This window comes from Leuresthes tenuis, unplaced genomic scaffold, assembly GCF_036924035.1.
Source record: "Leuresthes tenuis unplaced genomic scaffold, fLeuTen1.0.hap1 SCAF_14, whole genome shotgun sequence".
NCBI lineage: Eukaryota > Metazoa > Chordata > Actinopteri > Atheriniformes > Atherinopsidae > Leuresthes > Leuresthes tenuis.
This window is the reverse complement of record NW_027325368.1, coordinates 18,391,430-18,415,982: the sequence shown is the minus strand read 5'-3', so window position 1 is coordinate 18,415,982 and position 24,553 is coordinate 18,391,430. Positions and strand designations below refer to the sequence as shown.

Below are 24,553 nucleotides of genomic sequence, written 5' to 3'. Positions count from 1 at the left end.
ACCCCTTCCTTCCGAATTAAAGGACTCTCTTGCACTTTTCTCCTCTTCTGCACGAACACTACAGTTCAACCAACAAATTATTACAAATAATCAAAAATGACCAAATCAAAGAAAAGCAATAAATTGTGATGTTTTGAAAAATAGATTAGTTATAAGAGAATAGCTGAACAAGCATTTGTCACATAGCTGATGGTTAATCTTACATAATCAGACTTAGATTGCTTGATTTTATTCATCCATCAGCTAGATCCACTCCATATTAGAGGATCATGAGCTAATAATTTCAGATGTTCCTTTTTTTTCCTCTGTTGTGTGGTTTAATCCTTACCAAAAAGTTGTCTTTTATAAACTCTTCAGTTGTGAAAAAGAAATATCCCAACTAACACTCTTAGATAAATTATATGAAATAAAAAGTGTTAACTTGGCATTTCAGTGGGGTATTTTACATCATTAAAGTGCTCGCAGGTGCCTGTGTTGTTCCACTCATCTCCACTACAGTACCTGCCACACAATACCCACAGCTGAGTGTTTTCATAGTCGCCTCCAGGCTTGTGTTGTTGAAATAAGTTATGGGGCAAGCTGCACTAAAGGGGAACCTGGTGCTGACCTGCAGAGGTCAGGATGTGAAAAGAGTATCTTTGTTCAAGTATCACATAAGCGATCACTGGCTCTTAGCTCAAAGTGGATCTTTCTGAGAGGTCAACTTGTGTATAGTTTACACATATGTTTGCTTCCTAGATTATGATGATTATATGATCTAAATTCAGGATTTTTATTATTTTTTTTGTCAGCCTTGGCAGGGACATGAACCCTGCTCCTGTTACTCCTTTTCATAAGTCAATTTCTTATTTCCGATTCAACCAAAAAACACTTTGCAGAAATGTGCAAAACAAAATACTTTATTGTAGTGAGTGGAATACGTCTCAGACGTCACTGAGATATAGCATTGAGGCAGCGGTGGCAGCAGTGGCAAGCAGGGCGGCAGCAGTAGCCATGGCAACACCTAAACAAGGAGAAGAAGAGTTTTTAAAAACAGTTTTCAGTGTTTAATTTAGATTAGATTCCCCCAACTCTCACTGCCACTTAGTTTTATAGTTTAAATTGGACTAAATTGAAAAAAAAAACAAAAACACACCACTCTTATTTGGCAAAATAAAAAAACACATTTGTCACATTTCACTGGCAATGATGTCCATTTTTTTCCTAGGAAAAAGCATCAAAGCTGGAATGTTCTCATTAAAGAGTTCCTGTGTTTTTCTGTTGATCATCAGACAGACATTATCTGTAGCACTGACTGTATTCATTAATAACGAAATAATGAAAGCCCCCACTTTTCTGCCGTAGGCTGATATTGCTGCTACTGTAGTTTGTGGAGGAAATCCAAATTTGTAGAGAAACCACAACAAAATACTGGAGCCAGCAATTCAACCTTTAAAGTTTGTTCAAACACAGTAAGAGGCCTAAGTCTGGCAGGAAAAATATGGGCCTCTCCCATGTATAATATCAACGACAGAATGGTGCGCTAAAACAAATCTTTTTTTTTTCATCCACTTCCTATACGAGCTTCATCCTGTTCAGGGACCAAACCAACTCATACTCACACCTGCAGTCTATTTAGAAACCAAATAACCTAACATGCATGTTTTTAGGAGAAAAAAAAAACTGTGGAAAGCCTAATACGAGTGGTGTGCTTGTAAATTCCAAGAGTTTATGAGAAGTACGGCACGATGCTGTACTTTTGGCTAGGAAAACAGAAAATAGGTGCAGCGAAATACTGCAAGGTTCAAACACACATGGAAATATAGTGTATAAGGCATAAACAGTGTGGTCAATTCCAACTATCTTGAAAGGCAATACTTGGTCTGGTCTTTAAAAGTCTGGTTGCCTGGAACCAAAACATAAAGAAATGATGGGCAGCTCAAGATGCTTGTACAGCGTAAATGTATCAATCCACATTTTACCATCATTTAACTGCTAAATGTCTTGAATGGGAGCAAAAAGCACTTTACCAATGTAGTTGTTTCTCTTGGGCTCCAGGGCTTCAACAGTTTCTACAGCGGGCTCTTGAAACACACAAAATATAATTTCATCAAGTACATTAATTTGGTAACGCAAACCTGCTGTTAGCAAGAAGACGTAAAGAATGGAAATGAGACACATGCAAAACCTCAGCCGTAATCAGATTTGTGTTCATAGGATGCAAAAACATGAGAAAAACATGAAAGTCTCTGGGAAGTGCAAGGCCTGACTAAACATTTGAAGTGAACATTTTCACATAATGATGGATGCAGTTCTTTGCCATTATGCAGGTTAATTCAAGTAACTCAAAAACAGACACAAACTGTCAAAGAAGACGTTTATGATCAACTGTCAAAAGGCAGTGTTTTATTATCAGGGATTCTCTGCTTACAGCTGTTGCTAGACAACCTTCATGCCTTTACTTAGTTACTGCTGCTTGACTGCGATTAACAAAATGAAAGTTTAAGTAGATAAGTACAGTCGTTATCTCACTGTGGTGATTCTATTAAGGAAAAACGACAACTGTAATTCTAATGAACTTTGCAATGAGAAAAAAATATGTGAAGCGTCACTGCTGTGTCGCTGTGCTCAAACTAAAAACTAAGATTTTGGGATGCGCTGCTTCTTGCTAAGTTTACAGCATTGTGAGCCACAAACACACACACACTTCTCCCACCTGCGGAGACATCGCCCTCTATGATTTCATCATTCGTCATTTCCTGCGTGGCATCCAAGTCTTTCTCTGCTGCATCGATGTCCAGCATCTCCCTCAGCCGCTCAGTCATCTCAGACAAACCCTCGTCACTGAACTGGTAGTCGCACACACACACTGGACCTGCCGCTTTTACAGGACAAAAGATACGGCGAGGGAGGCAGACTTGCTCTGAAACACGGAGAAGAGCAGGAACGGTTTTGTAGAATATATTAATGAGATGGATTGAAAGCTCTCTCACTTAATGCTATAAAGGGTTATCAATTATGACGTTACAGTTAGACAAAAAGATGAGGCAGAAACAAAAGCTTTTAGGGTTAATTCTAAATTCAAGTGGAACATTTTTAATTCAACAAAATAAAACTTCATGTCATCAATCTCTGTGGACTTGACGCTCAGACAAAACATTAAAACCATCTGCATAATATTGTGTTGTCCCTCCTAATCCCGCTAAATCAACTCAGATGTCTCGAGGCCAGGATTCAAGAAGAGGATGCCCTGAGGTGACTTGACTTCAGGTGCCGTCAGCCTGGATTTGTTTTGTGTTTTTACATTTATTCTGACAAACAGATAATGGTAGAGGAGACTAATACCCTTCAACTGACAGTCCTGTTCATATGCAACAAAGAACAAATTAGGACATAACTGTTCTCTGTGGGTTATATAAATGCACTGGTGAGTAATAAAAATAGCACTTCAGACCAGATGCAGCTGTGAGAGTGAAGTCAGAGATAAAAGGGTTGTGCGATAAGAAGCTTGATAGTTTATCTTATCATATGCTGCTTTTTAAAATTACGCCACATCCCAACATTATACAGTGCTACTTGTTTCGAAGTCATATGGGTCAAAGTATGAAAGTTCAGTTGATATTTTCTGTTTTCTAATGAGTGGGTAAATGTAATGTCATACCTTTGTTAAGCTGCAGTAAATTAAAGTTCAATAAACCAGTGAAAATGATTTTAAAAACTATTATTAGATGATGAGTGTTCCCACAGTCACATTTACCAAAGCGTGTTTGTAACATCAAAGTCAGCGGCAGTCAAGAAAAGAATGATGAATCAAAGAGACTTTTAATACCTCCTTATATGCTAATTCATTGCTTTAATTTGACAAAAACCTGGCAAAAATCCTGTCCCACCAGACTAACTAAAACTGTAGCAGGAAAACAGCTGTTTTTAATCCTGTTCAAATAAAAAAGGTGCTAGACTGACATGTTTGGATTGTTTTGAACTTGTAAGTCACCTCAGTTAAACTCAGGATTTCAGATTTTTTTCTTCCTGCATGAAAGCCACTTTACACATTAATCTTTGTAATTATTTAACACTGCTCTGGTACACATAAATACCTCCTGTTAGTCCAACTTCCTCTCAAAGCACAAATCTAACCTCTTCGCTGTGATTGGTTGATCCTAAACCCACCCTCGACCCTGACCTCAGCTGAGCTACAGCTGGAGGAAGATAGCTCGATGAGCAAACTCTAGTTAGCTTTTGTGTGTACCCGTCTGTGGTTTGTCTCTGCTGCTGGCCTTGCTCTCCTCGTCTGATGTCAGCGGTTCCTCCAGCAGCATCTGGACCCTCGTGGCCATCGTAGAAAGCACGTCCCTCTTCAGCAGCTGTCCACAAAGATATGGCAACATGATGAATTCTTCATTCACTTTCTTTCGACTTTGTCTGCTGGAATTAAAGCATTACCTTCACGGCCAGTTTAGCCTTTGGTTTGTTGCTATGTAGGAAAGCTCTGCTGTGGACTGCTCCTCTAACAGACACACTGCCTCCACACGGCTGGATCACATCTGTTAACCTCTGCACATCCTAACACACAAGGAATGTGTCTTCTTTAGAAAACTTTATTTTAGAGGCTTAATTTGAAGCATGATCATTTATCCTACCAAAAAGTTTCCCAAAACAACCAAACAGGTATTTCTGTGTCGTGTGTGCGTCTCTCACCGGTGTGACGAGCAACTGAGCCGTGAACATCTGTCTCACATTCCTCTTCTACAGAGAAACACAGTATATTAGAATTATACTTTGTTTTCTTCAAATCACATAGTTAAATACTGTGGATCAACATATCTGTGACAACATAAGAAAGAAATATGGAGTTTTTAGCTCCTTAACCCTGAGGAGGTCAGAACTCGTATTCATCAGAGTCTCACAGTCATCATATCAGAGCTATTGCGCTTCAAATCATCCCAGAACTGAAAACACGGTCCTCATAGTAAGATTTAGTGCTAATTCACTGTCAGAAATAATCCATTACATGGTGGCAATGCTGTATCTGCAAGATTGCACTACTTACTGTATTTGCAAGGTTTTTAGGAGCACAGATAAATAAGCCTTTCATAAGACATCCACTCTAACCTCACCAGAGAATCCTTTCTGACAAGTATTGCTCTTTTCCTCATCTTGAAATTATAATCATACAGCTACAGATGCCTAAAAAGTTCAAGTTTTTAAAGCCTACTACCTAAAAAGAAGAGCAAGTCAGCACAAGTGTACATTTAAGTGTGTCTAATATTTCAGCTGAACACATATCAGTTTATATCCACCCTCCAGCTATTTTAAACTTGCAGTCACTGTATGTCGTGTATTCCACTGAATATGTTAATGTGTTATTACAGTTTGAAATCAATAAATGACCAATTACCTAAACGATAAACCATTGAAAAGTTCATTTTATTCACCATCATTATTTTAGTTCTTGTCTGCTGTAATCATGTTGGGTTGTCCCTTATTCATCCACATGTCAAGCCATGTGAGCATGATTGTAATCTACTGTTATTTTAAAGATTTTTGTCTTGTTAGTTTTAGAAGAAGCTGTAAGTATTATCAATGAATGCCAGACCACTTTGAAATATGAGTGATTCATTCAGTAATACAAGTTGCTAAAATCCTTTACTGGTGGTCCAAAATGCAGGATTAAAAACAATGCCAAGACATGTGCTGCACAATGGTTCAATGGTTTGCTGTCAGCTCACAGCAAGAAGGCTCAAATTTAGGCTTGGGCCTGTTCTGTTTGAGTTCATGCATGGTTCCTCTCACCGTTAGGTTAGATCAGTTATTCTTAATTGACAAAAAGGGTTGTGTGTAATTATGTTTGTCTCTGTGTTGGCCCCTGTGATCTTGTCCAATATCATAAAACAACCTTGTCAGAGGAGTTCAAAGTGATAGATGGATGACTTTTAAGGCTTATCAGACTGATACCTGATGACAAGTATGAGGCAGCATGACAGTGAGTCTGCACATAAAATTCCACAATGCCCCCCAGTGAGGTTGCAAAATTATGGCTTTGTTTGCAATATTTAATAAATAAAGACAGATTTACGTCACACACTGTGTTAACAGCATCGTCTAAGATTTATACAACCTGTCCGGCTGCGAGTTCTGAGTCCTCCGGAAGCTTTTTTCCATCAATCAGACAAACTCCACTCTCAATCTGTTGTGCCCACACTTTCAGTCCCTCCTGAAACAAAGAGTCCCTTGAGAACCATCCCACTCAAATCCCTAAATCAGAATTTACGAACGGATGTATGCGTGCGAGTGTTTGTTTGCACATGCTTGCCAACCTTGACACATTTATCCATGCTCTGTGTGTGGGCTCTGCTGTCTGGTAGTGGTAGCAACATGTCCACATTGAGCCAGCATGAAACTGTGGCCCAGGACGAACACACACCTGACTGGTACTTCCAGTCTGCAGGTTTGGCCACACTCTGAAGCAGACAATGACAAAGACACCGACATCATTGACAGCTGCACAACACTACATGTCGACAAGAGAAAAATTAAGTCTGGGATTGACTGATATCTAAGTTGGATATTAAATTAGTAAAAAATAAAAAAATAAAAGACTTGAGTGTGAGTTATTAACTTGAGTACTTAACCCCTGGTTTAAATAATTTCTTATCAGCTGAATATAAAGAAACCAGTAGACAGTTTCTAAAAAGACAAAGAGGCATTCTCAGCAACTTGGATGAAACTTTGAGGCATTTAAAACAGGTTTCCCGGCCAGATCAGTGACCAAAAATACCATTGTGAAATCAGAATAATGGATAGTAGACATAGTAGGAAAATAATAATATATTTGGAGTATTTGTGTGGGCACTGTACACTGGATTAACTCTCATGACAGGAGATGGATGAATCTAACCTTGGGGTCTTTGACATCAAAGGTTCTGCAGACAGTTCTGATGTGTGAGGTTAAGAAAAACATCCGATATTCATTTTACATGACAGAGAGCCACTTAAGACAATAACAAGGCTGCGGTAAAAGGATACTTTCTAGTTTTAGAGTTGACGTGCAGCGTGACGCAATCTGTGACATCATCATCCGCAGGGATCCACAGGCGCTCTGATGAGATGAGGTTTTCCACTGCAAACACCAACTATACACACACACACAAACACACACACACAGGGTTACTACATATATCAGTTACATTATCTATTTAACGCATATCTATTTAACAACCCAACATGATTACAGCAGAAATTCACTTTTGCAGAATTTCGAGTACTGCTGTTGATAAAGTTTTTTCAAATTTTTTTTTTACATATGTCAGGAAACAGAAAGTAAATGTTAGACTCCAAAATATTGCTAAAGTTGTTCTTAGTGTGATGCATCCAGAAATACTTTAGAGTTAAGAAATTAGTACAATGGATGAGATGTCTAATTTTTGTCAATAGAGACAGTCTCAACTGTTGATTTTCTGCCCCCTGGTGGCCAAAAATGTCCTCCATACCAGTTAAAGGTCTATGACACTGATGCTTTTGCACAGTCACCCCCATTAAACCATCACGCTCATCACTGACAATCATTTCTAGATTGGGCATCTTGGAGGTGCTGTTAAACGAGTCAGAGTGAGACAGCAGATGAACGCACGTGTGTGACAAACTGTTCCATTTTAAACACTCACACACGCAATATAGTGATAAAGAAAGCTCCAAACCCTAAACCCTCCAAAAAACCAAAATGTCTGGTCGGAAAAGTAATGCACTAAACAGAGAATACCAAATTCTATATTTACATTTGTGGGCTATGTTACATCTAACAGGTAGCTACACTAATGATGGTCTTAAGGAGCAATTGAAAACATCCTACATAGTAACAACATGGACAGCATACATTGACATCAGAGGATTCAAACCCTGGATCTTTGCATTCCCAGAAAGGTTCACTTAGTAACTGCACCACACACCTTCTCACAAGTTGGAGAGACGACAGCCAATGTGTAATACCGGCATATTTTCTGCCTCCAAAAACTTAAACAGTTTGCAAGTGTATCAAATGCAATAGTGTATTGTAAAGTATTTTGTTGACATTTGATCAAATATTTGGCAAAAAATGCTTCTAATGTTTCTTCTAATTATGGGTAGAGAATGAAGTTATTGCACTCTTAAAAACTTTTTATGAATTCAAATTTTAAACTGTGCCATTATGTCTTCCCATGGAGGAAAATAAAAGGAAAAATGCAAAAATATGGTCACTTTAAAAGGTCATTTATGTATGTGTTGATACGATTCTCACCTGTCGGAGTGTGTTTAGTGTGTCCTTAGCATCAGCATCACTAATTATAAAGACTCCCAATACAGACAAGCCTCCGGGCAGCATCCTGGACACCTGGAAATCAATAGAAAATGTAAGATTCTGAGTTTTAAACCCTGTAAATACTGGCAGATTTTCAGGTATCTATATTTGTCTTACTAATACCGCTGGATTTCCAAAAGCACATTCCAGTTAGTTAGTTAGTTTATACACTCAGCCATACATTTAAGCCATATAGTTTAATGAATGTCATTATTGGGACAGAGCTTATTTCCTCTTTGCTTACCTGTCGAGCATGCTCAGAAACCCACTCTTTGTCCACAGCCTTTCCAGCCACTGTGGACTCCTCCTTTTGGGGTGTTTGAGCTGCCATGACAACAAAATCCTTTTGGACTGAGCTCTGAAATAGTTGGTTATTAATATCAGTTACTGTATTCCCTCCAATCACAACCTAGTCTCAAATCATCACCCTCATTGGTGTGTGATGGTAGAGAAAAAAAAACAGCATATACAGAATAACCAGTGCTATATGATGATGATGATATGTGTGTGTGTGTATAGGTGAATGAGTCACAAATCTCAGGCATGGCAACTGTTAGGAGTAAAACCTTACCTGTCCAATAAGTAGGCCTGTGACTGGACCTGCTTGTTGTGAACATAGTTTAGACAGATACCCCTCCACAACATCTTCTACTATATAACCACGACCCATGCTGCCAGAAAAAGAAATACAGAGAAAATAATACACATTTATAATGATCTCTTTATCAGTGTGTTTGCAGTGAGACAGTGATAGGAGATGGACACGTAGAGGACTAGAACACCGCTAAACGAGATGAAACGGGGAACGCATTTTATTTTTATTTATACAGAAACATTCAGCTAGTCAATTAACCAAAACATAATAATTACGGTTGTAAAGTCTAATAATACAGCTCGGCGTTTATAAAGAGCTGTCTTTCCCTCTAACTTTAGCAAGTCGTTTTTTTTTTACTGGCTAAATTTAGATAACTTAAGGTGACAAAACACGAATTCAAAGGAGCTTACAGTGCAAGTTAGAAGAAATTCACGTGTGGTTGGAGATATACCTGTAAGAAGTAAGAGAGTAGTAAAATATAAGCCAGAAAGCTGTCAGCTTGCTTTCAATTTTAATAGCTGGTAGTGGTTCGTCAGCAGAGGCAAAAAACACAATTTACCATAATGCTTTGCTGGTTGACGTATTTCCGTCGCACTTCTTTGTCGTATTGTATCGTGGGATTTGAACTCAAAGCTTTTAACATAAATGTCGAGTTCTGACCTTTTATGTGTTGGTTGCTTGCCAGAAAGAGGTTTATTTTGAAAGTCGAGGATACTCTTCCGGGTTTCTTATGAATGTGGCGTCCCGTTTTCTTCGTTACTATCGGACAGAACATAGTTCATGATCATAGCTTGGCGTTAAGTTTGGGCTACATTTTTGGAGGATAGGCGGAGATGGCGGTCGTCTTGCTGCAGGCTCTAGAGAAGACGGAGTTGAACAAACTCCCGAAAGGCGTCCAAAACAAACTTGAGAAGTTTGTAACAGAGCTGCAAAATGCTAACGAGGCGCTCAAGACGCAGCATGAGCGGTTCAAAGCAGACAGTGGTGAGTAACTTCATCCAGCTTGATGTGACTTAGTTCACTGTCATGTCAGCTGCGATAGCAATGTTGTGCCGAGCTACAAAATGCAAAAAGCCATTTATGTTTTATTTGGCATAAAAACCTGTCTAGTTTATGATTAATTCCAGTAAATAATTGCCCGCTAAGGTTAGCAGCGGTATCATGCTAAAGCTAGCCTTGGCGGAAGACAGGGATGCAAACGAGAATTAAACATGACATTGTGTTTAAAACATTACTGATCAGTGTGCTGTACTAATGACGAAGTTGATAACAATTACCAAATAATTTATACATGTCTTTCAAACATTAGAGTTGTATTTATGTTATTGCTGTTAAACAAGCAAAGGCTATATTGCTAGAAATGCAAGTGAAGTTTGGCGCAATAAAGATAGTCCCTGTGATATGTGATTCTGAATTAAAGAAGGCGTACAGTTCTTTTGAATTCCTGCTACAGTATAATTACACTACACTCTAAACGAGAACTAAATTTCTGTAGAAACAGTGATTTTTTTTACCAGCTTGGGAGGGATAAAGTGTCCATCTATCTTGTTTATCAGTCTGAAGTCAGTCTGTGTCTTGAAAACCTCCAGGTGCCTACATAGTATGACCTCTGTAAGTGCTTTAGATATTTATAGCGACACACTTGCAATTAGATTGTACAGTATGATGCCAGCTCACAGAACTGCATAATAATTACTGACAATAGTGTTTTTTAATCAGACAATAGTGAGGGGAAAATCTTCATCAAATATGAATGAATTATGAACATTTCATATGTACTTTGTGTACTTACTGTTGTGTCCCTATAGAGCAGCAGTATTTCGACATCGAAAAGAGACTGGCAGAGAGTCAGGAACAAATGCTTTTAGCCACAAGAGACCTGCTGACCCTGAAAGAGGAAAATAAAAAACTCAGTGAGTTCTGACACATCACTTCTTTTTTGCAACAACGGGTATCTTCATTTTGCATGTGTGAAATTGTTGACTAAGTATTTAATTTTATCTGCTCTGTTTAATAATAGTGATAATATTTAAGACAATATTGACTTTAAGTGTCTACTGTATGTCTTTGAATCAGATGGAAAGCATCAACATACCGTTTAAAGGAATTTACTTTCATCTGAATGGTTAAACACTCTCACTAGCTCTCAATATTTTGTTTTTCTTGGTTGAGAGAAACACTAATGCTTCTCTGTGTTCAGATGAGGAGCTGTGTACTCTCAAAGGAATAGAGGGTGACACCAATGAAGACAAACCACCACAAGAGGTAATCACACATACCAGACAGGATCTCCCTGAATGACTCTTGATTATCGGGTTTATGTGCTGTTTGTGTTTAAAAGCCTTTGGCCTAACACCTTCTACTGAATCAAACAGAATTGAAACGCTCTCCAATCATCATCCACTGTTTCAAATGATGTAGCCAGAGGCAACATCTCATTAAACAGGCTTTAAATCAGGGAGAGTGTGTTTTTTGTTGTGTCGTTATCATTAGTACAGTTTCTGAATACTATAAGATACAAGAGCCAGAATCAGCTTAACATCCACAGTTATAACTTGTGCTGGAGCCGGCACAGACTATAACTGTACACCTTTCAGATGCACCTACAGATGCATTCAGCTATGATCTACATTACATTTGTCTTTAAATAGCCTCTGTATTTATCTTATAATAATATCCACATTTACATGTGCTGCAGTCCTAACTGAACCATTTACAAAGACTAACCGTTCCCTCTTCATAACATTTAATATAATGCTATAAACATACTATACCTGGCATTAAAATATAGATATAGCAATAGTCTTTACACATTTACCTCTACATTTTTTATTTCTAATTCGGTTTTGATAGAAGGCCATTTGTTTTTGAGACTTAAGAAACTGAGTAGTGTTATATTGTGTTTAAAGGTGTGTGTGTGTGTGTGTGTCTCTGCAGCAAAGCAAGGCCAAGTATGAGATTGAGGCAGAGAAGAGAGAGCTGGCGAGGCTGCTGGAGAAGAGAACGCAGGAGGTGGAGAACCTGACAGGTAACATATCGGCTTCACACGCAGATATATATAAATATAAGAGGTGCAAATCTGGATACGCTGCTCGTTAGTATCAGATGTCGTGTCCATTAACGTGTAGCGTCGCCTCCATTTTTATACTTTATGAATTTTGTGTTTTTTGTAGAGGATTCGAAGCGTCTGAACGAGAAGCTGACAGAGGCAAACAAAATCAAGGTGGAGCTGGAGTTAAAGCTGCATGACATGGAGTCATCTGCAGCTTCTGTTCAGGTAAACGTCAGAATTCTTAGAAAGCACCACAGCTTAGTGGGAAAGCTGATGGTGGGATTACCTGAACAAGCAGTTTACCTCACAAGAAGAAATGTTGATTATGAACAACAGATGTCTTTGATATTGTGTGTTGTAGCATCAAGAGAAGCGCATGGGGCAGGAGAAAGAGTTACAGGAGAAGAAAATAGAGTGGTTAACTACAGAGCTGAAGACCAAAACTGAAGAACTGCTGAGCACCAACAGAGAGAAGGGCAAAGAGATACTGGAGCTGCAGGGCAGTCTGAAGAGCAGCAATGAGCAGGTTGCACACAAACACAAATATACAATTTGCTTCCATCTTGCATATCACTATTGATTGTAAAATACTGTAAGCAGCGATGCATTTTGTTCTGTCCACAGATCTTAAGTCTGTTCTAATAGCATTACTCATCAACAGGTGACCAGGCTGGAAAGTCAGCTCACACTGCTGAGGGAAACCAGCGAAAGCCAGAATAAAAGGGCCGAAGACCTTAACAACAAACTCAAACAGGTACCGTCGACTAATTAACGTCCTTAGATAAGGATTTTGTGGACAGACGAGTTTGAACATACAGTAACAAGGGAAAAAACGTTTTCTTTATCTTGACAGTTTGTAGAACAGGTGGAAGAATGAAGTTCAACTGAATAGTATTTTATTGTTTGAAATCTGGGATGTGGGTCTGATAAGTCCCACTGAGAGACAAAGGCAGACTACGACGAGACAAATCATTCACTTACCTTAAATATCTAGTTCCATGTATTTACAAAACATAACAAAATCCCTCTTCACAAAAAAACAGTGGCTCTTTTTGGTATTCCCCATTTCAGTCACTTCGATACCTTCAAGTTCAACTCTGATATGTGATGTTTACTGTGGGATGGTTCTACACCATGAACTTTGACATGAAATAAAAGAACGTCACCCTCTGTCCTGAGGTCTCGAACCCACCCACCTCAGGACAGAGGATGACGTTCTTTTATTTTCCCCCAACATAAAGCGTCAAACTGGCAGTTTAATGATGGATTAAATCCATATTTGGTTGAAACCATGGTCTCTGTGAATATGTCCTTTTTCTGATGTTTTAAATGGTTAATCATGAATAGAATTAATTGACTAATTAATTATTGAGAGAAAAAAAACCTTTTTAGTGCTAGTTCTGCTGTGTGTACACATACTATATGTCATATCTCTTGTAAATTGTCTGCATGTCTCTCCAGGCCAAAGACGAGCGGAGTACCATGGAGGAGAAATACCGCAATGAGCTCAACGCTCATGTCAAGTTGTCTTCTCTCTATAAGGTGAGAAAAAAAAAACAAAGCTCTTAGACTTAATGTTGCTATGATCATTTCTAATTCATGTCAGTATAGGTTTTGCCCTGTTAGCATCTGCTTGGGATGTAACATTGTTTCTGTTCTGTAGGGTGCAGCGAATGACATGGAGGCCAAGAACCAAGAACTAAACAGAGCACTGGAAGAGCTCAGCAAGCTGGTTAAAGATGCAGGGGAAGGTAGGAGTCCTGCTTTTAGGTTGTCTTTCAGAAAAGTCTAGAATGTGCAGTTCTAGACTAAATCACTAAATCTAGGTCTATTAATGACAGTTGTCATATCTTCCAATTAGAAACTTTCTGCCAAAAACTAGTCCCATCCTCACTATTGTTTGCTATCAAAGATGTTTAAATTGAAATCCGTAAATAATCATCGCAAATTAACGATTTTGGCAAACGTCTGCCCTTGATGATCTCTCTTTTTTGCATGTTTAAGTGTAGACTTTCATATGAATACCTGTATGTGATCGATGTGCTGTCTTTGCAGCCAACAAGGCTCTAGAGAAGAAGGTGTCGGTGGGTGAAGAGCTAAAGACACGGCTTGAGGCAGAACTTAGAGAGAAGATTAAGAAAATGGAGAAGGAGCTGGAAACTGCTGTGCTGAAGGGTGCAGGCAAACGCTGCTGTAAGTGGACACACACATCTGAAATGTTTTAACATGAACACATGAGTTTGTCCTGTTGAAAGACTGGAAGTGTTTCACCTCAACCTTTGCTGTTTGGGTGTTATTTTCTCTAGGCGTGCCCTCTCTGACCGAGGAACAGTTGGACTCCATGTGTCCCTCAGCAGCTGCCATCGCTGCGATTGTCAAGCCTGGCATGAAGTTCTTTGATGTGAGTTCAGTAGGGTTTATCATGATAGAACATGTCTGTCAGAAAAATTCTTTGCAGTATCAATGTACACTCTGCAAGCCCTTTTTTTAAAATTTAGGAATGCATAAATTAAAGAGCCAAGTCGAGCAGAAGTAGATCACCACATTTGGTACCCGCAGCAGCACCCTATTTCCTTTATATTTCAAGCAGATATTCATCAACGAGCTTTAAACTCAATTCTCCAGCAGTGCTCAGTCTGTCAAACTTTGTAATGCACCTTCCCTGATGCTGCAGTTTACGAGGTGATAATATTTCCCCCTCTGTCGTCGTCCTTAGTTGTATAACGCGTATGCCGAGTGTCAGACGAAGCTGCAGCTTGAGAAGCAGGAGACCAGGAGAGTGAGCAGGGTCCTGGATGAGATCGTCCAGGAGGTGGAGTCCAAAGCGCCGGTTCTCAAGCGCCAGAGAGAGGAGTATGAGAGCATGCAGAGGTCCATGACCTGCCTGTGCAGCAAACTGGAACAAGCTCGAACTGTGCGTTAGCTCTTTCAGTAAGATATTTATTCACTTTTTGTCTTTGGGTCACAACTTGTAAAACTTACATGCTGTCTACCTTTTTGGCTGCCAGGAGATCTATAGCTTGCAGAAGGAGATGGAAGAGGCCAAGCAGCGCTGTGATGACCTGGACAGGGAAAAACTGAGGGTCGAGAGACAGATGGAGGACACATCTGCACAGGTAATTAATCTATGTTTAGCCACATTTCCAGATGTTGAAGATTCCCTTATAGTGGAATAATGTTCAAATGGCTGTTTGGTTGCTAATTAGTCTTTTCTGATTATATTCCATAAGCTTGTAAATACATTTTCATGCGACTGACAAATAAATCTGACCTATTAGTGCTTCTCTGGTCCAGTTGTGTTCTCTTCTAGTGGAGCTTGAGGAAGCCAGAGGAAACCAGGTGACCAAAGACGATGGCAGCTCCACTGACATATCCAGTACCTCTGAGGTCATCAACCCGTGCCAGCTGTCATTCCGCAGCGTGGCGGAGCTTCAGAAGCAGAACCAAAGCTTGATGGGAAGGCTGAGGGAACTGGAGGAGGACAAGGACAGACGGCAGACCAGCGTGACATCAGCACGGTAAGAAATGCTGTTGCGGTTTTCTCGTTGCCTGTGCTGTTGTAGTCTTAGTTAGACTTTCTTTTTTTTTTTGGCGAATGATGTACAATCTGAGAGTCACAGATTTGTAATAATGAATGTCTAAATCCACTACTTGAGCGCCACTAGTTTACAGTTGCATTCAGAAAGAGAAGTGAGGCATGTTGTTGATCAGACTGTTGTCGTGCTCATCACAGTGCCTCAAAGCCTTCAGTGTAGATGACGGAGACCGATCCCAAACTTTGCCTTTTGTGCAGAGACGGTGTCAGCCCTCACAAGCTGATTCATAGTTTAAAGAAGGAAAAAAAGTTTTCTATAGATTTGACACAAAACTTCGATGTTTGTGAATTTTCTGACTGCAAAAGTTAGAGGGTTTGTTTTTATATGCAAAACTGCATCAGCTACAAAAAAACCGAGGGCATCATACCAATAGCTGTATCAACAAGTTAGCTCATAGCTTGTTGGCTTTAACGGCCTCATAAAGAATATCTCTGATGCAAAGCATTTATGGATGCCTAATTTCCTCCAGCATAACCGAGCTGGAGACCAGCGTGGGTAAACTTCAGAAAGAGGTGGAGCAGCTGCGAGAGCAGAGGAACCAGCAGAAACAACTGGCAGACTCCAGCGCCAGGCAGAGAGACATGTACAAGACTCTGCTGACTCAGAGCACCGGCTTCAGCCTGCCTCCTCAAGGTGACACCAAAATGACAATAAATGTAATGTCTTCGTGATGACTTGAGGTGAACTAGATTAAATCAAGTTTCCATGTGTGTCTGCAGTTCAAGACTCTTCTTCCAACCCTGCACGTGATCGTCCTTCGGTCCCAGCTACTCGCTCCACTCCTCAGAGAGCAGCCGCTGCCGAGTCGGCACAGACTGCTCAGACGAAAGCAGCTTTAAAACAGGTAGGAGCAAGCATGTGTAAGCAAGTAATTTTTTATGAAATAGTGAACAAAGGAGTTGAAATCTAAATCCAATTACTGCTCTGAGTGGATGTGCCTTTGTTGCATTCCCAGCTCAATGACGCCTTCACCCTGTATAAGAAGGAGAAGGCAGAAAACGACAGGATGCTGAACGAAACAAATGATCAGCTGCAGAAGCAGGTCACAGAACTCCGCTCCAGCCACGCCAAGCTGACCTCTCAACTGGAGTTCAGCAATAAGAGGTGTGTTCAAGTTAAAAAGCACAAGAAGTGTATATTTATTTGTTTATTGCACGTTGTGTCCTGTTGTAGCTTCTTTGTTACCCCACCCTGAGATCCATGCACTTTTGCTAAGTGTGTTCTTGTGTCTGTCAGGTATGAGATTCTTCAAGAGACTGTGTCAGCATACCGCCGAGAAATCTCCGCCCTACAGGAGAGGAACCAGAAACTGGCTGCAACGACCCAACGGCATGAGCACATTATCCACACTATGAGCCAGGACCTGAGACAGGCTAATGAAAAGCTGGCTCTGGAGGAGGTGAGGAAGAGGAGTTTTGGAGAGAAGTTCAAGTGAAAACCTAACTAGACATTATGCATACTGTGAGATAGAACATTTTGCAGTGTTTATGATAATTTTTCCAGTATATTGGGGAATGGTACATCTGTTGATCACAGCTGTCTCCTGTGAAAGTGTGTAAAATTACCAGGTAAAAAATGGTGATCCCCAACTCTTTACCACTGTGGATCTGCACAAAATCAATCTACAGAACAGAATTACTCCAGACGATGCAGTTCCCAGAGAATGTCCACAGCACTCTGACTTCAGAATTGTCAGAATTATTATCCATGGTGTCTAAGTCCAATGCATCCACAAACACTTCTGCAGTCACAGCTGTACGGGATTGCTGACTTGTTGCTTCAATCTTGCCCAATCTGCAGTGGTGCTGCATTTCAGCTTTATTTCTTTTTTCACCTTTCTTTTAATTTCTTTTCAATTTAAGTCGACAGCCCAAATTAATGAGATCTTGACATTGAAGGAAGATGTGTTTCTGCGACGAAAGCAAAACAGTTAGGCTAATCCATTCTGGTAGGCCTATTTCTAACATTGCAGTGTTTAAGGGTTTGGTCAGTTATTGTACACCTTAAACACCCACTCTTCTTGGGTTCCGCTCCATCGTGGACTGTAGGCCTGCCCTGAAAGTCCCAAATGTACAGACTAAATGTACATATGAGTATCCACTTGTTTTAGAACAAGTGCAGAGGAGTGGAGATGATGCCTGATACACAGCAGGATGTTTTATAAAGTTTTCTTGTTTTGCGTTGTCACATTGTAGCTGATTGTAGGCATAGTCGGATAGTTTTTCATGTTCAAGTTACCAATGGATATATCAGCTTACCTAAAAGCTGATTTCAAAATATGGGCAATTTGTCACTATTAAACTACAATGCTTGTTATTTCTCCTTTGAGCTTTGAATAACTAGCTTCACATTTGAGTTGCAGTCTCTTCAAAACTTGCAGTTTTTTTTCTTTCTGCTTTCTTCTCGGTTATTGATGATTTTCACCTGTTTGTAGGTGCGTGTGGAGAACCTGACTAAAGAGAGAGACATGTTAAGACAGGCCGAGTCTCGTCTCGGTCGAGAGAAAGAGGCCATGCTTGCCGAACAACGTAACCAGAACCTGCTGCTCAGCAACCTCAAGACTATACAGGTATCATAGCAACAAAAGAAGCATCCTTATTTGAACATTTTCTTTGCATCATTACTACTGTTTTGTCAGTCAACTGCACCATAAAGTATTGAATCTAAAGTTGTTTATTGCATTGGTGCAGTCGTCCACTCAGACAATTTAGATAAGCATCAGGCTCAGGCATGTACTGATATCATTTTGAGGCCAAAATATCGAGTAAAGTATAGGTAAAGAGTGAAATTCAACTTATTAGTTACTGTTATTTGGTTTGATAGCTTCTGAAACTGAAAGAAGTGGCATCTTTCAGAGGCTGTCCAATTAAAATGAAGTGGGCTCCCCAGTAGGAGTCTTGTATAGCCCCATCTCAAACAAGCTCTGTGTATGTTTTGTGCCCTTAATTTTGAAGTTTTAGTTTCCTTTTTTTTTTTTTTTTTTTTTTCTTTTAGACTTGCTGTGTAATAATTACATTTAAACTAAACAGTAACTGTTAAACCATCTGGAATGCAAATGGTATCGACTTCAGAGTTGATTTTCTTTCTCGAATTCTCACATTTTCTTTCTCCTGCTTTTCTCATATTTGTCCAGCTGACTATGGAGCGCACAGAGACGGAGACGCACCAGCGACTCAACAACAAAATAGAACAGCTGGAGACAGAATTGGCCTCAATGAAGACCAGACTAGATCAGGAAGTTGCAAAAAGACATGCCCTTGGACGCAGTATGGATGTACGTAAAATATTCTACTCTTATTTTAAATAATTTTTTTTCATATGATAAAGGGTTCTTTGACCCGCTTTGACGCAGCATGGACGATTAAACCGGTTGTGATATTGGTAACAGTTGATCAATATTATTCCAGTTCCAGTAATCTTCTCCTGTAAAACCTTTTATTCCTCACCTCCTTCTCTGTAGGCTCAGTTGTTAGAAGCAAAGAGGAAGCTGGAGACCCAGATCAACCTGGAGCAGAAGACCAGGGAGCTGCTGCGTAGCTCTGAACAGCAGGTGGCTGCGCTGAAAACACAGCTGGCTTCTGCTTCCTCCTCTGAGGCTGCCACTGCCTCCAGCAATACAGCTACGAGAGCCGCAGGCCTCAGAGCACCGCTGAGAGGTGAACAGCATGTCTGCATACAGCATTACAGTCTATCTTAATGTATATAGCAAGCTTTGGAAGTTCACTGGTCTTTTTTGTTTTAAAATGGCCTCTTTTGTCTCCCACAGTACGTTCTCCTGTACCAGCAGCTTCTCAGCAGCCGAGCCAGTCTGAGCAGGAGCTCTCGGAGTTGAAGGGTCTTTTGCGTAGTGCAGAGGAACAGAACACTGAGCTAGCGGAGCAGCTGAAGAACGCCAATTCTACTGTTGAGCAGTACAAATCTGTGGTGTTGACTCTGGAGGACAGCCTCAAAAAAGAGAAGGAGGTATTACTCTTTTATTTGTGAGCAACACGCTCCTCCTCTTTGTCAGCCATACACGGCTGTCCAGACACATGCATGTTTAACTCTCTCCATTATTTAGTCACGCTCCCCTCTGGAGGGCCGACTGAAGGAGTCCGAGGAAGTGCAAAAGCAGTTGGAGAAGAGGATTTTGGAGTTGGAGAAAATTAAGCAGCAGGACCAAGAGGAGAGACGAAAGGCTGTGGACGCGTTGGAAAAACAAGTGAGCCTGTTATAGATAGTTATAGTTATGCACTATGGTCTTCAATTTTTAAATATAGAAATAAGAATTTATGGATTGATTAAGCTCTATTTTTCCAAACCACAGATCAAATAAATCTTTGCATTCACACATTAATCCTCACACACATATATATATATATATATACTCTGCAGTATAGTTCCGACTGGTATCAGTTTTGCTTTAGCAGATGCTGATTTGTTCAAATATGGATCATAAGGCTCTGGCCTGAAAGTCTGCAATGGTTAATAGATTAAAAAAACAAAACAAAGTAACTGATTGATTTTTGCCTCCATCTTTAAGCGGGATAAATGTATTTTAATTAGTAAAAGAAATGGACTGTAAGTGTGTGTGTTTGTAGTAATTTTTCCTCTGGTGTTTGTGCAGCTATGTGAGCTGCAACGCTGTCTAAAGGCCAGCCAGGCAGAGCAGCAGGAGGCCCTGGAGAGGTGTGCTGCCGCTGTCACAATGGAGCAGAAGGCCAAACAGGACAGCCTCTTGCAGGTTAATTTACACACACACACACACACACACACACACACACAGGTTGATATCATCAGTGCCTGCTGTCAGTGTTTGATTCAGTTTTTCACCCTTAGTCAGATCATAACACTTGACTTTTACACCTTTCCTTTTACCTTGCAGACTAAGTTTGCCGGAGAAGCTCAAGCTAAGTATGAGCGAGAGTTAATGCTTCATGCTGCTGATGTGGAGGCTCTGCAGCAGCTGAAGAAAACATCCCAACAAGAAGCAACACGTAAGAGGGAGTTTGAGGAAGAATTAAAGAAGATCACCTCTCTGCTGCAGGAGAAAACTGCGGCCTGGAACTCAGTGGAAAAACAACTTAAGGTAAGCTTTGACGACACGGTGTGTCTGTCCTCTAAATGCATTGTTATTACTTAGTAACATTAGTTAGGAAAATGCGATTTCTGGTCATAACAGCCTTTGCATCAATTCTCCCTCAGGAGGAGCTGTCCAGCCAGAGCCGCCGCTGTGAGGAGCTGGGAAATCAGAATGCTCTCCTGCACCAACAGATGGATGAGATGGCCACCAGGAGTCGCCAGCAGCAGCAGCAGCAGCAGCAGCAACAGCAGCAGCAGCAGCAGCAGCAGCAGCTTGACCTTTCATTCAGCGAGGAGGGAAAGACAACTGAACAGCTACTTGAAATACTCCGGTAAGACACAGGAGACAACAGAGTTGCATGCGTGTCTGTGTTGAAACTTTTGACAACACAGAAGTTTATTTATAAATGGAGTATAAGTTGTGAAAGTTAAATCCTTATTTCAAAGAAACTTCCAATACTTCAACCTCTTGCCTTGGAGGCACCAAATTAGGGCTGAGTTTAGTTTGTCTTTGTGGCGTAAGCTTTGTGCGGCGGGAGAAGGAAATCGCGATCGCTCGATCTGAAGCATCTGACGGAGAAGCTCTCCGCTACAAACAGCGAGCGGAACACCAAGACAGAGAACTGAAGGAGCTCCAGGAAGCTCTGAATGCTGAGAGGGAGAAGATGCAGGTGAGACACTTTGAGTTCTTGCTTTTACATTTACATGGTTTTCTTTATAAGTTCACCTTTTACACGTTTATATTTGTTAGGCCTGAAGTGCATTCCATGCACATTTATATTATACTGTGAACATATTGGACTGTAGAGAATCTGTTTTAAAAAGGGCAGCAGAAGTACTTCATGACATAAAGTAGAATACCTAAACAAATGTTGTTTCATCATAATGATTTGAACTGTTTGGCCTCTTCCTTCTCTCAGGCGACAACAAAAACTTTGGCCCAGCAGCAGGAGCAGCTGAAGAGGATGGAGAGTATCGGTGCTCTCCAAGAAACCAACAGGATGCTGAAAATCAACCGAGATAAACTGGAGCAGGAGCTTCAGCAGGCTCAGGCTAAAGTAAGAGCAAAGCACGGGTTCATACTGAGACCTCCTTTCTTTGTTATTGCTCATCTTTTCACTTTTACGACAACGATCAGGTAATCATGCCAAGCTTTTCAGCATTACAGGAAAATTAGATCAGGCTGTCACTTAATCAGAAGAATTGCAAAAAAACATTTAAAATGGAGTCATTTAACATCATGTGTCACCTTGAAACAAAATCAATATTTGCAGTTCATAGTATTTGTAGGGATGTGCCTCACAAACAAATAACAAATATGATGCGCTGTGGCTCTGCTCCTTACTGTCACAGACGTGTCTGAATCAAGCTGTAAAAAACGGAATGTTACCCATGACTGAATGCAGATTTAAAAAAAAAAATATATATATATATATATATATATATATTTTTTTTTTAAAGCCATTATTGTTACATATTTTGTCTCCGGCAAGAGCTAAATACTCACAACACTCTGCCTCCGTTTGTCTTTCAAAGGTGACAAAGCTCCAGTCGGACATCAGCCCACTGCATAACTCTCTGTCCATACTGTCAGAGAAGAATGGCTCCCTGCAGGCTGATAAGAGGCTCCTGGAAGAAGACCTCAAACGATGGAAGGCCAAAACACAGGTAGGAGGGTGTATGAACAAGAGTTAGATCAGGGTTTTTGTCATTTTAGTTATTTTACCAAAACGTATTCGAATTATAGATTCATAATGAATATGAGCTTAAAGCTGTTAAGGCTCTGGAACAGAATTTCTTGGACAGATGCAATCTGAGTGCAAAATCCCAAGCAAACAAGATCCTTAGTAAATAATGTACATTCTATGTCTTTTAATGCAGTGCATTATTATTAACCTCATGCAGTCTTGTCACCAGATTGTGTTTGCGACAGCTATATTTTTCAGTTTGCCAAAGTTTTGGCTTTGTGTGTTATTCTTTTAAGTTTGGCTTAAATTTGAATGTGTGTGTTTCCACAGCAACTGGTCAGCCAACAGAAAGACAGCGATGTTGAGGAGAAACAGAAGCTCACCGCAGAGAGAGAGGCTCAGCAGAAACGCATCTCACAGCTGGCTGAAGACACAGCCAAGCTGAAGACTGAACTGTCCAGGTAGAACACACTCGCAAGTAAACACTATGGGGGGGTTACACACACTCCTTGTCTAGCATATTTTAGAAAAGCCTCAATGTTTTCTACTTTCTGTTCTGTTTTGTTGTTGATATTCGTGGCTTTGATGCCTAAATGAGCAGATCTTTGGGCAGCCAGAACACTCAGTAAAGGCATCCTGTATTATGTCAATCAGATCCAGTGCCAGCAGTAATTCAGCTCATGCCCAGCTGCAAGCCCTCAAAGACTCCGTGGCCCGCCTGACATCAGAGAGAGATGCGCTGAAGAAAGAGATGGAAACCAAAAATAACGACATTCTGGAGAGGAACAAGACCATCACCCAAGTGAAGAAGATCGGGCGACGATACAAGACTCAGTATGACGAGCTCAAAGTTCAGCATGACAAGGTGTGACCGCCGTGGTGGAAACAGTTTGGTCCGATTGAGTGTGGGCAAAAACTGCAATAAGTATTCATGAGTCTGCGTGTGTCTTAGATGGTCAGTGAAACGGCTGCAAAGGCAGGAAGTGTGGCGGCTCCGAGCCAAGAGGCACAGCAGGAACTGAACAAAGCCCAGGAAGAGCTCAACAAGACCCGGGAGGAGCTGAACACCCTGAAAGAAGAAGTGCAGAAAAAACAGGAGGAGGTGAGCTACAAAGGCTGGTTGTTTCTTTTTGGACTCTAATTCAAACTGTTTCCAAACGGCTGCATTGGTTATTTGAGTTTGAGATGAGCTCAATCAGAGAAACTGCTTTGGCTGTCGGAAAGAGACTGTAACAGAAAGAGCGTGTGCTTGATATATAACACAACACAAAATTAAAGCCTCATTACAAAAGGAAACGCAGACATGCATTGAATTATTTTAATCTCAACAATCTTGTTCTCATAATCATTAACAACAAGAATTCCAAAGGGGAAAAAAGTTTGATTAATTACAGAGCCTTGTTAAAATGCAGTAATGCTGCAAAATGATCTGCTTTGTAATTAACACTTTGTTTAAAGACACTGGCTGTTGCCTATGAAAAGTCATCAGCTTCTCCTAGTAACTTTAATTTTATCACACTTATGACACGAAGAAAGACACTCTCCTGTTGTATTTGTCTTCCAAGCACAGCGTTATTTATTTGTCTTCTGGAGTCGGCAGCACAGTTTTATTTCTAAGGCATTGCATGATGAGGCTTGTGTATCAGTTTTTCAGTGTTGGTTCTGATTGTCAAAGTTTAACAACACCTAAGAAAGTGAGTTTATTTATTCCACTAGGCCCAGAAATCCCGGCAGGAGTTGGAGGCTGCCCAGAAGGAAAACCAGCAGAGCAAGGAAAAGGTCCAGGAGATCCAAAACCAGCTGACTCAGGTACTGCACAGTAGAGTTGAGCTAAGCTAGTTGCAGGCCTGTGTTGGAGCACAGTTACATATATGCTGGATTCTCTCTTACCCCCAGTATCCACCAGAGACCAGAGTATCCATCTGTGACGTAATTTAGGTTTTGTTCAGTCTCTTGTGAAGGTTCATTTCACAGTGAGAGCTTTTTCAATGCAAAATTAGCATTTGCACAACTGTAGAAGGGTTTACACCATCGTCTCACTGCAAGATGGTTCCTGGTTCGATTCCCAGCTGGGTCCTTCTGGGTGGAGTTTGCATGTTTTCCCCGTGTTTTCGTGGACTCTCTCCAGGTACTCCGCCCAAAAACATGTATGTTAGGTTAATTGGTGTCTCTAAATCGACCGTAGGAGTGAGTGTGGATCTTTTGTCTCTGTGTGGCCCTGTGATGGACTGGCGGCCTGTCCAGGGT

General features: G+C 40.5%; 2 protein-coding genes across 4 annotated transcripts in view; one reads left to right on the top strand and one right to left on the bottom strand.

Annotated features, from left to right (window-relative positions):
- Positions 1-881: 881 nt before the first annotated feature.
- odr4 (odr-4 GPCR localization factor homolog) lies at positions 882-9,474 on the bottom strand. Of its 2 annotated transcripts, none has more exons than XM_072364184.1 (14): positions 9,320-9,474; positions 8,886-8,985; positions 8,559-8,672; positions 8,255-8,347; positions 7,006-7,112; positions 6,878-6,914; positions 6,297-6,440; positions 6,098-6,193; positions 4,678-4,725; positions 4,423-4,542; positions 4,229-4,343; positions 2,696-2,902; positions 2,010-2,063; positions 882-1,003 (listed from the first exon to the last, which is right to left on the bottom strand). In XM_072364184.1, the coding sequence occupies exons 2-14, from the start codon at positions 8,982-8,984 to the stop codon at positions 924-926; spliced, it is 1,314 nt and encodes a 437-aa protein (XP_072220285.1). In that variant the 5' UTR covers position 8,985; positions 9,320-9,474; the 3' UTR covers positions 882-923. The 2 variants fall into 2 exon arrangements, with proteins under 2 accessions (XP_072220285.1, XP_072220284.1); XM_072364183.1 differs by having other exon boundaries at positions 9,361-9,469.
- Positions 9,475-9,537: 63 nt separating this feature from the next.
- Positions 9,538-24,553, top strand: part of tpra (translocated promoter region a, nuclear basket protein) — a 23,609-nt gene continuing 8,593 nt past the window's right edge. The window contains exons 1-33 of one of the 2 annotated variants that reach the window (XM_072364181.1): positions 9,538-9,893; positions 10,718-10,822; positions 11,110-11,174; positions 11,847-11,937; positions 12,083-12,186; positions 12,323-12,487; positions 12,623-12,715; positions 13,423-13,503; positions 13,625-13,712; positions 14,017-14,154; positions 14,268-14,362; positions 14,678-14,875; positions 14,970-15,077; positions 15,256-15,479; positions 16,027-16,190; positions 16,277-16,401; positions 16,513-16,661; positions 16,794-16,956; positions 17,992-18,126; positions 18,691-18,831; positions 19,018-19,213; positions 19,324-19,520; positions 19,618-19,758; positions 20,164-20,280; positions 20,422-20,625; positions 20,742-20,950; positions 21,142-21,289; positions 21,539-21,676; positions 22,155-22,286; positions 22,637-22,767; positions 22,961-23,171; positions 23,259-23,408; positions 24,023-24,115. In XM_072364181.1, the coding sequence (XP_072220282.1) occupies positions 9,743-9,893; positions 10,718-10,822; positions 11,110-11,174; positions 11,847-11,937; positions 12,083-12,186; positions 12,323-12,487; positions 12,623-12,715; positions 13,423-13,503; positions 13,625-13,712; positions 14,017-14,154; positions 14,268-14,362; positions 14,678-14,875; positions 14,970-15,077; positions 15,256-15,479; positions 16,027-16,190; positions 16,277-16,401; positions 16,513-16,661; positions 16,794-16,956; positions 17,992-18,126; positions 18,691-18,831; positions 19,018-19,213; positions 19,324-19,520; positions 19,618-19,758; positions 20,164-20,280; positions 20,422-20,625; positions 20,742-20,950; positions 21,142-21,289; positions 21,539-21,676; positions 22,155-22,286; positions 22,637-22,767; positions 22,961-23,171; positions 23,259-23,408; positions 24,023-24,115 (4,650 nt within the window). In that variant the 5' untranslated portion in view covers positions 9,538-9,742. The remainder of the gene's footprint in view (positions 9,894-10,717; positions 10,823-11,109; positions 11,175-11,846; positions 11,938-12,082; positions 12,187-12,322; positions 12,488-12,622; positions 12,716-13,422; positions 13,504-13,624; positions 13,713-14,016; positions 14,155-14,267; positions 14,363-14,677; positions 14,876-14,969; positions 15,078-15,255; positions 15,480-16,026; positions 16,191-16,276; positions 16,402-16,512; positions 16,662-16,793; positions 16,957-17,991; positions 18,127-18,690; positions 18,832-19,017; positions 19,214-19,323; positions 19,521-19,617; positions 19,759-20,163; positions 20,281-20,421; positions 20,626-20,741; positions 20,951-21,141; positions 21,290-21,538; positions 21,677-22,154; positions 22,287-22,636; positions 22,768-22,960; positions 23,172-23,258; positions 23,409-24,022; positions 24,116-24,553) is intronic. The other variant, XM_072364182.1, reaches the window with a different exon arrangement.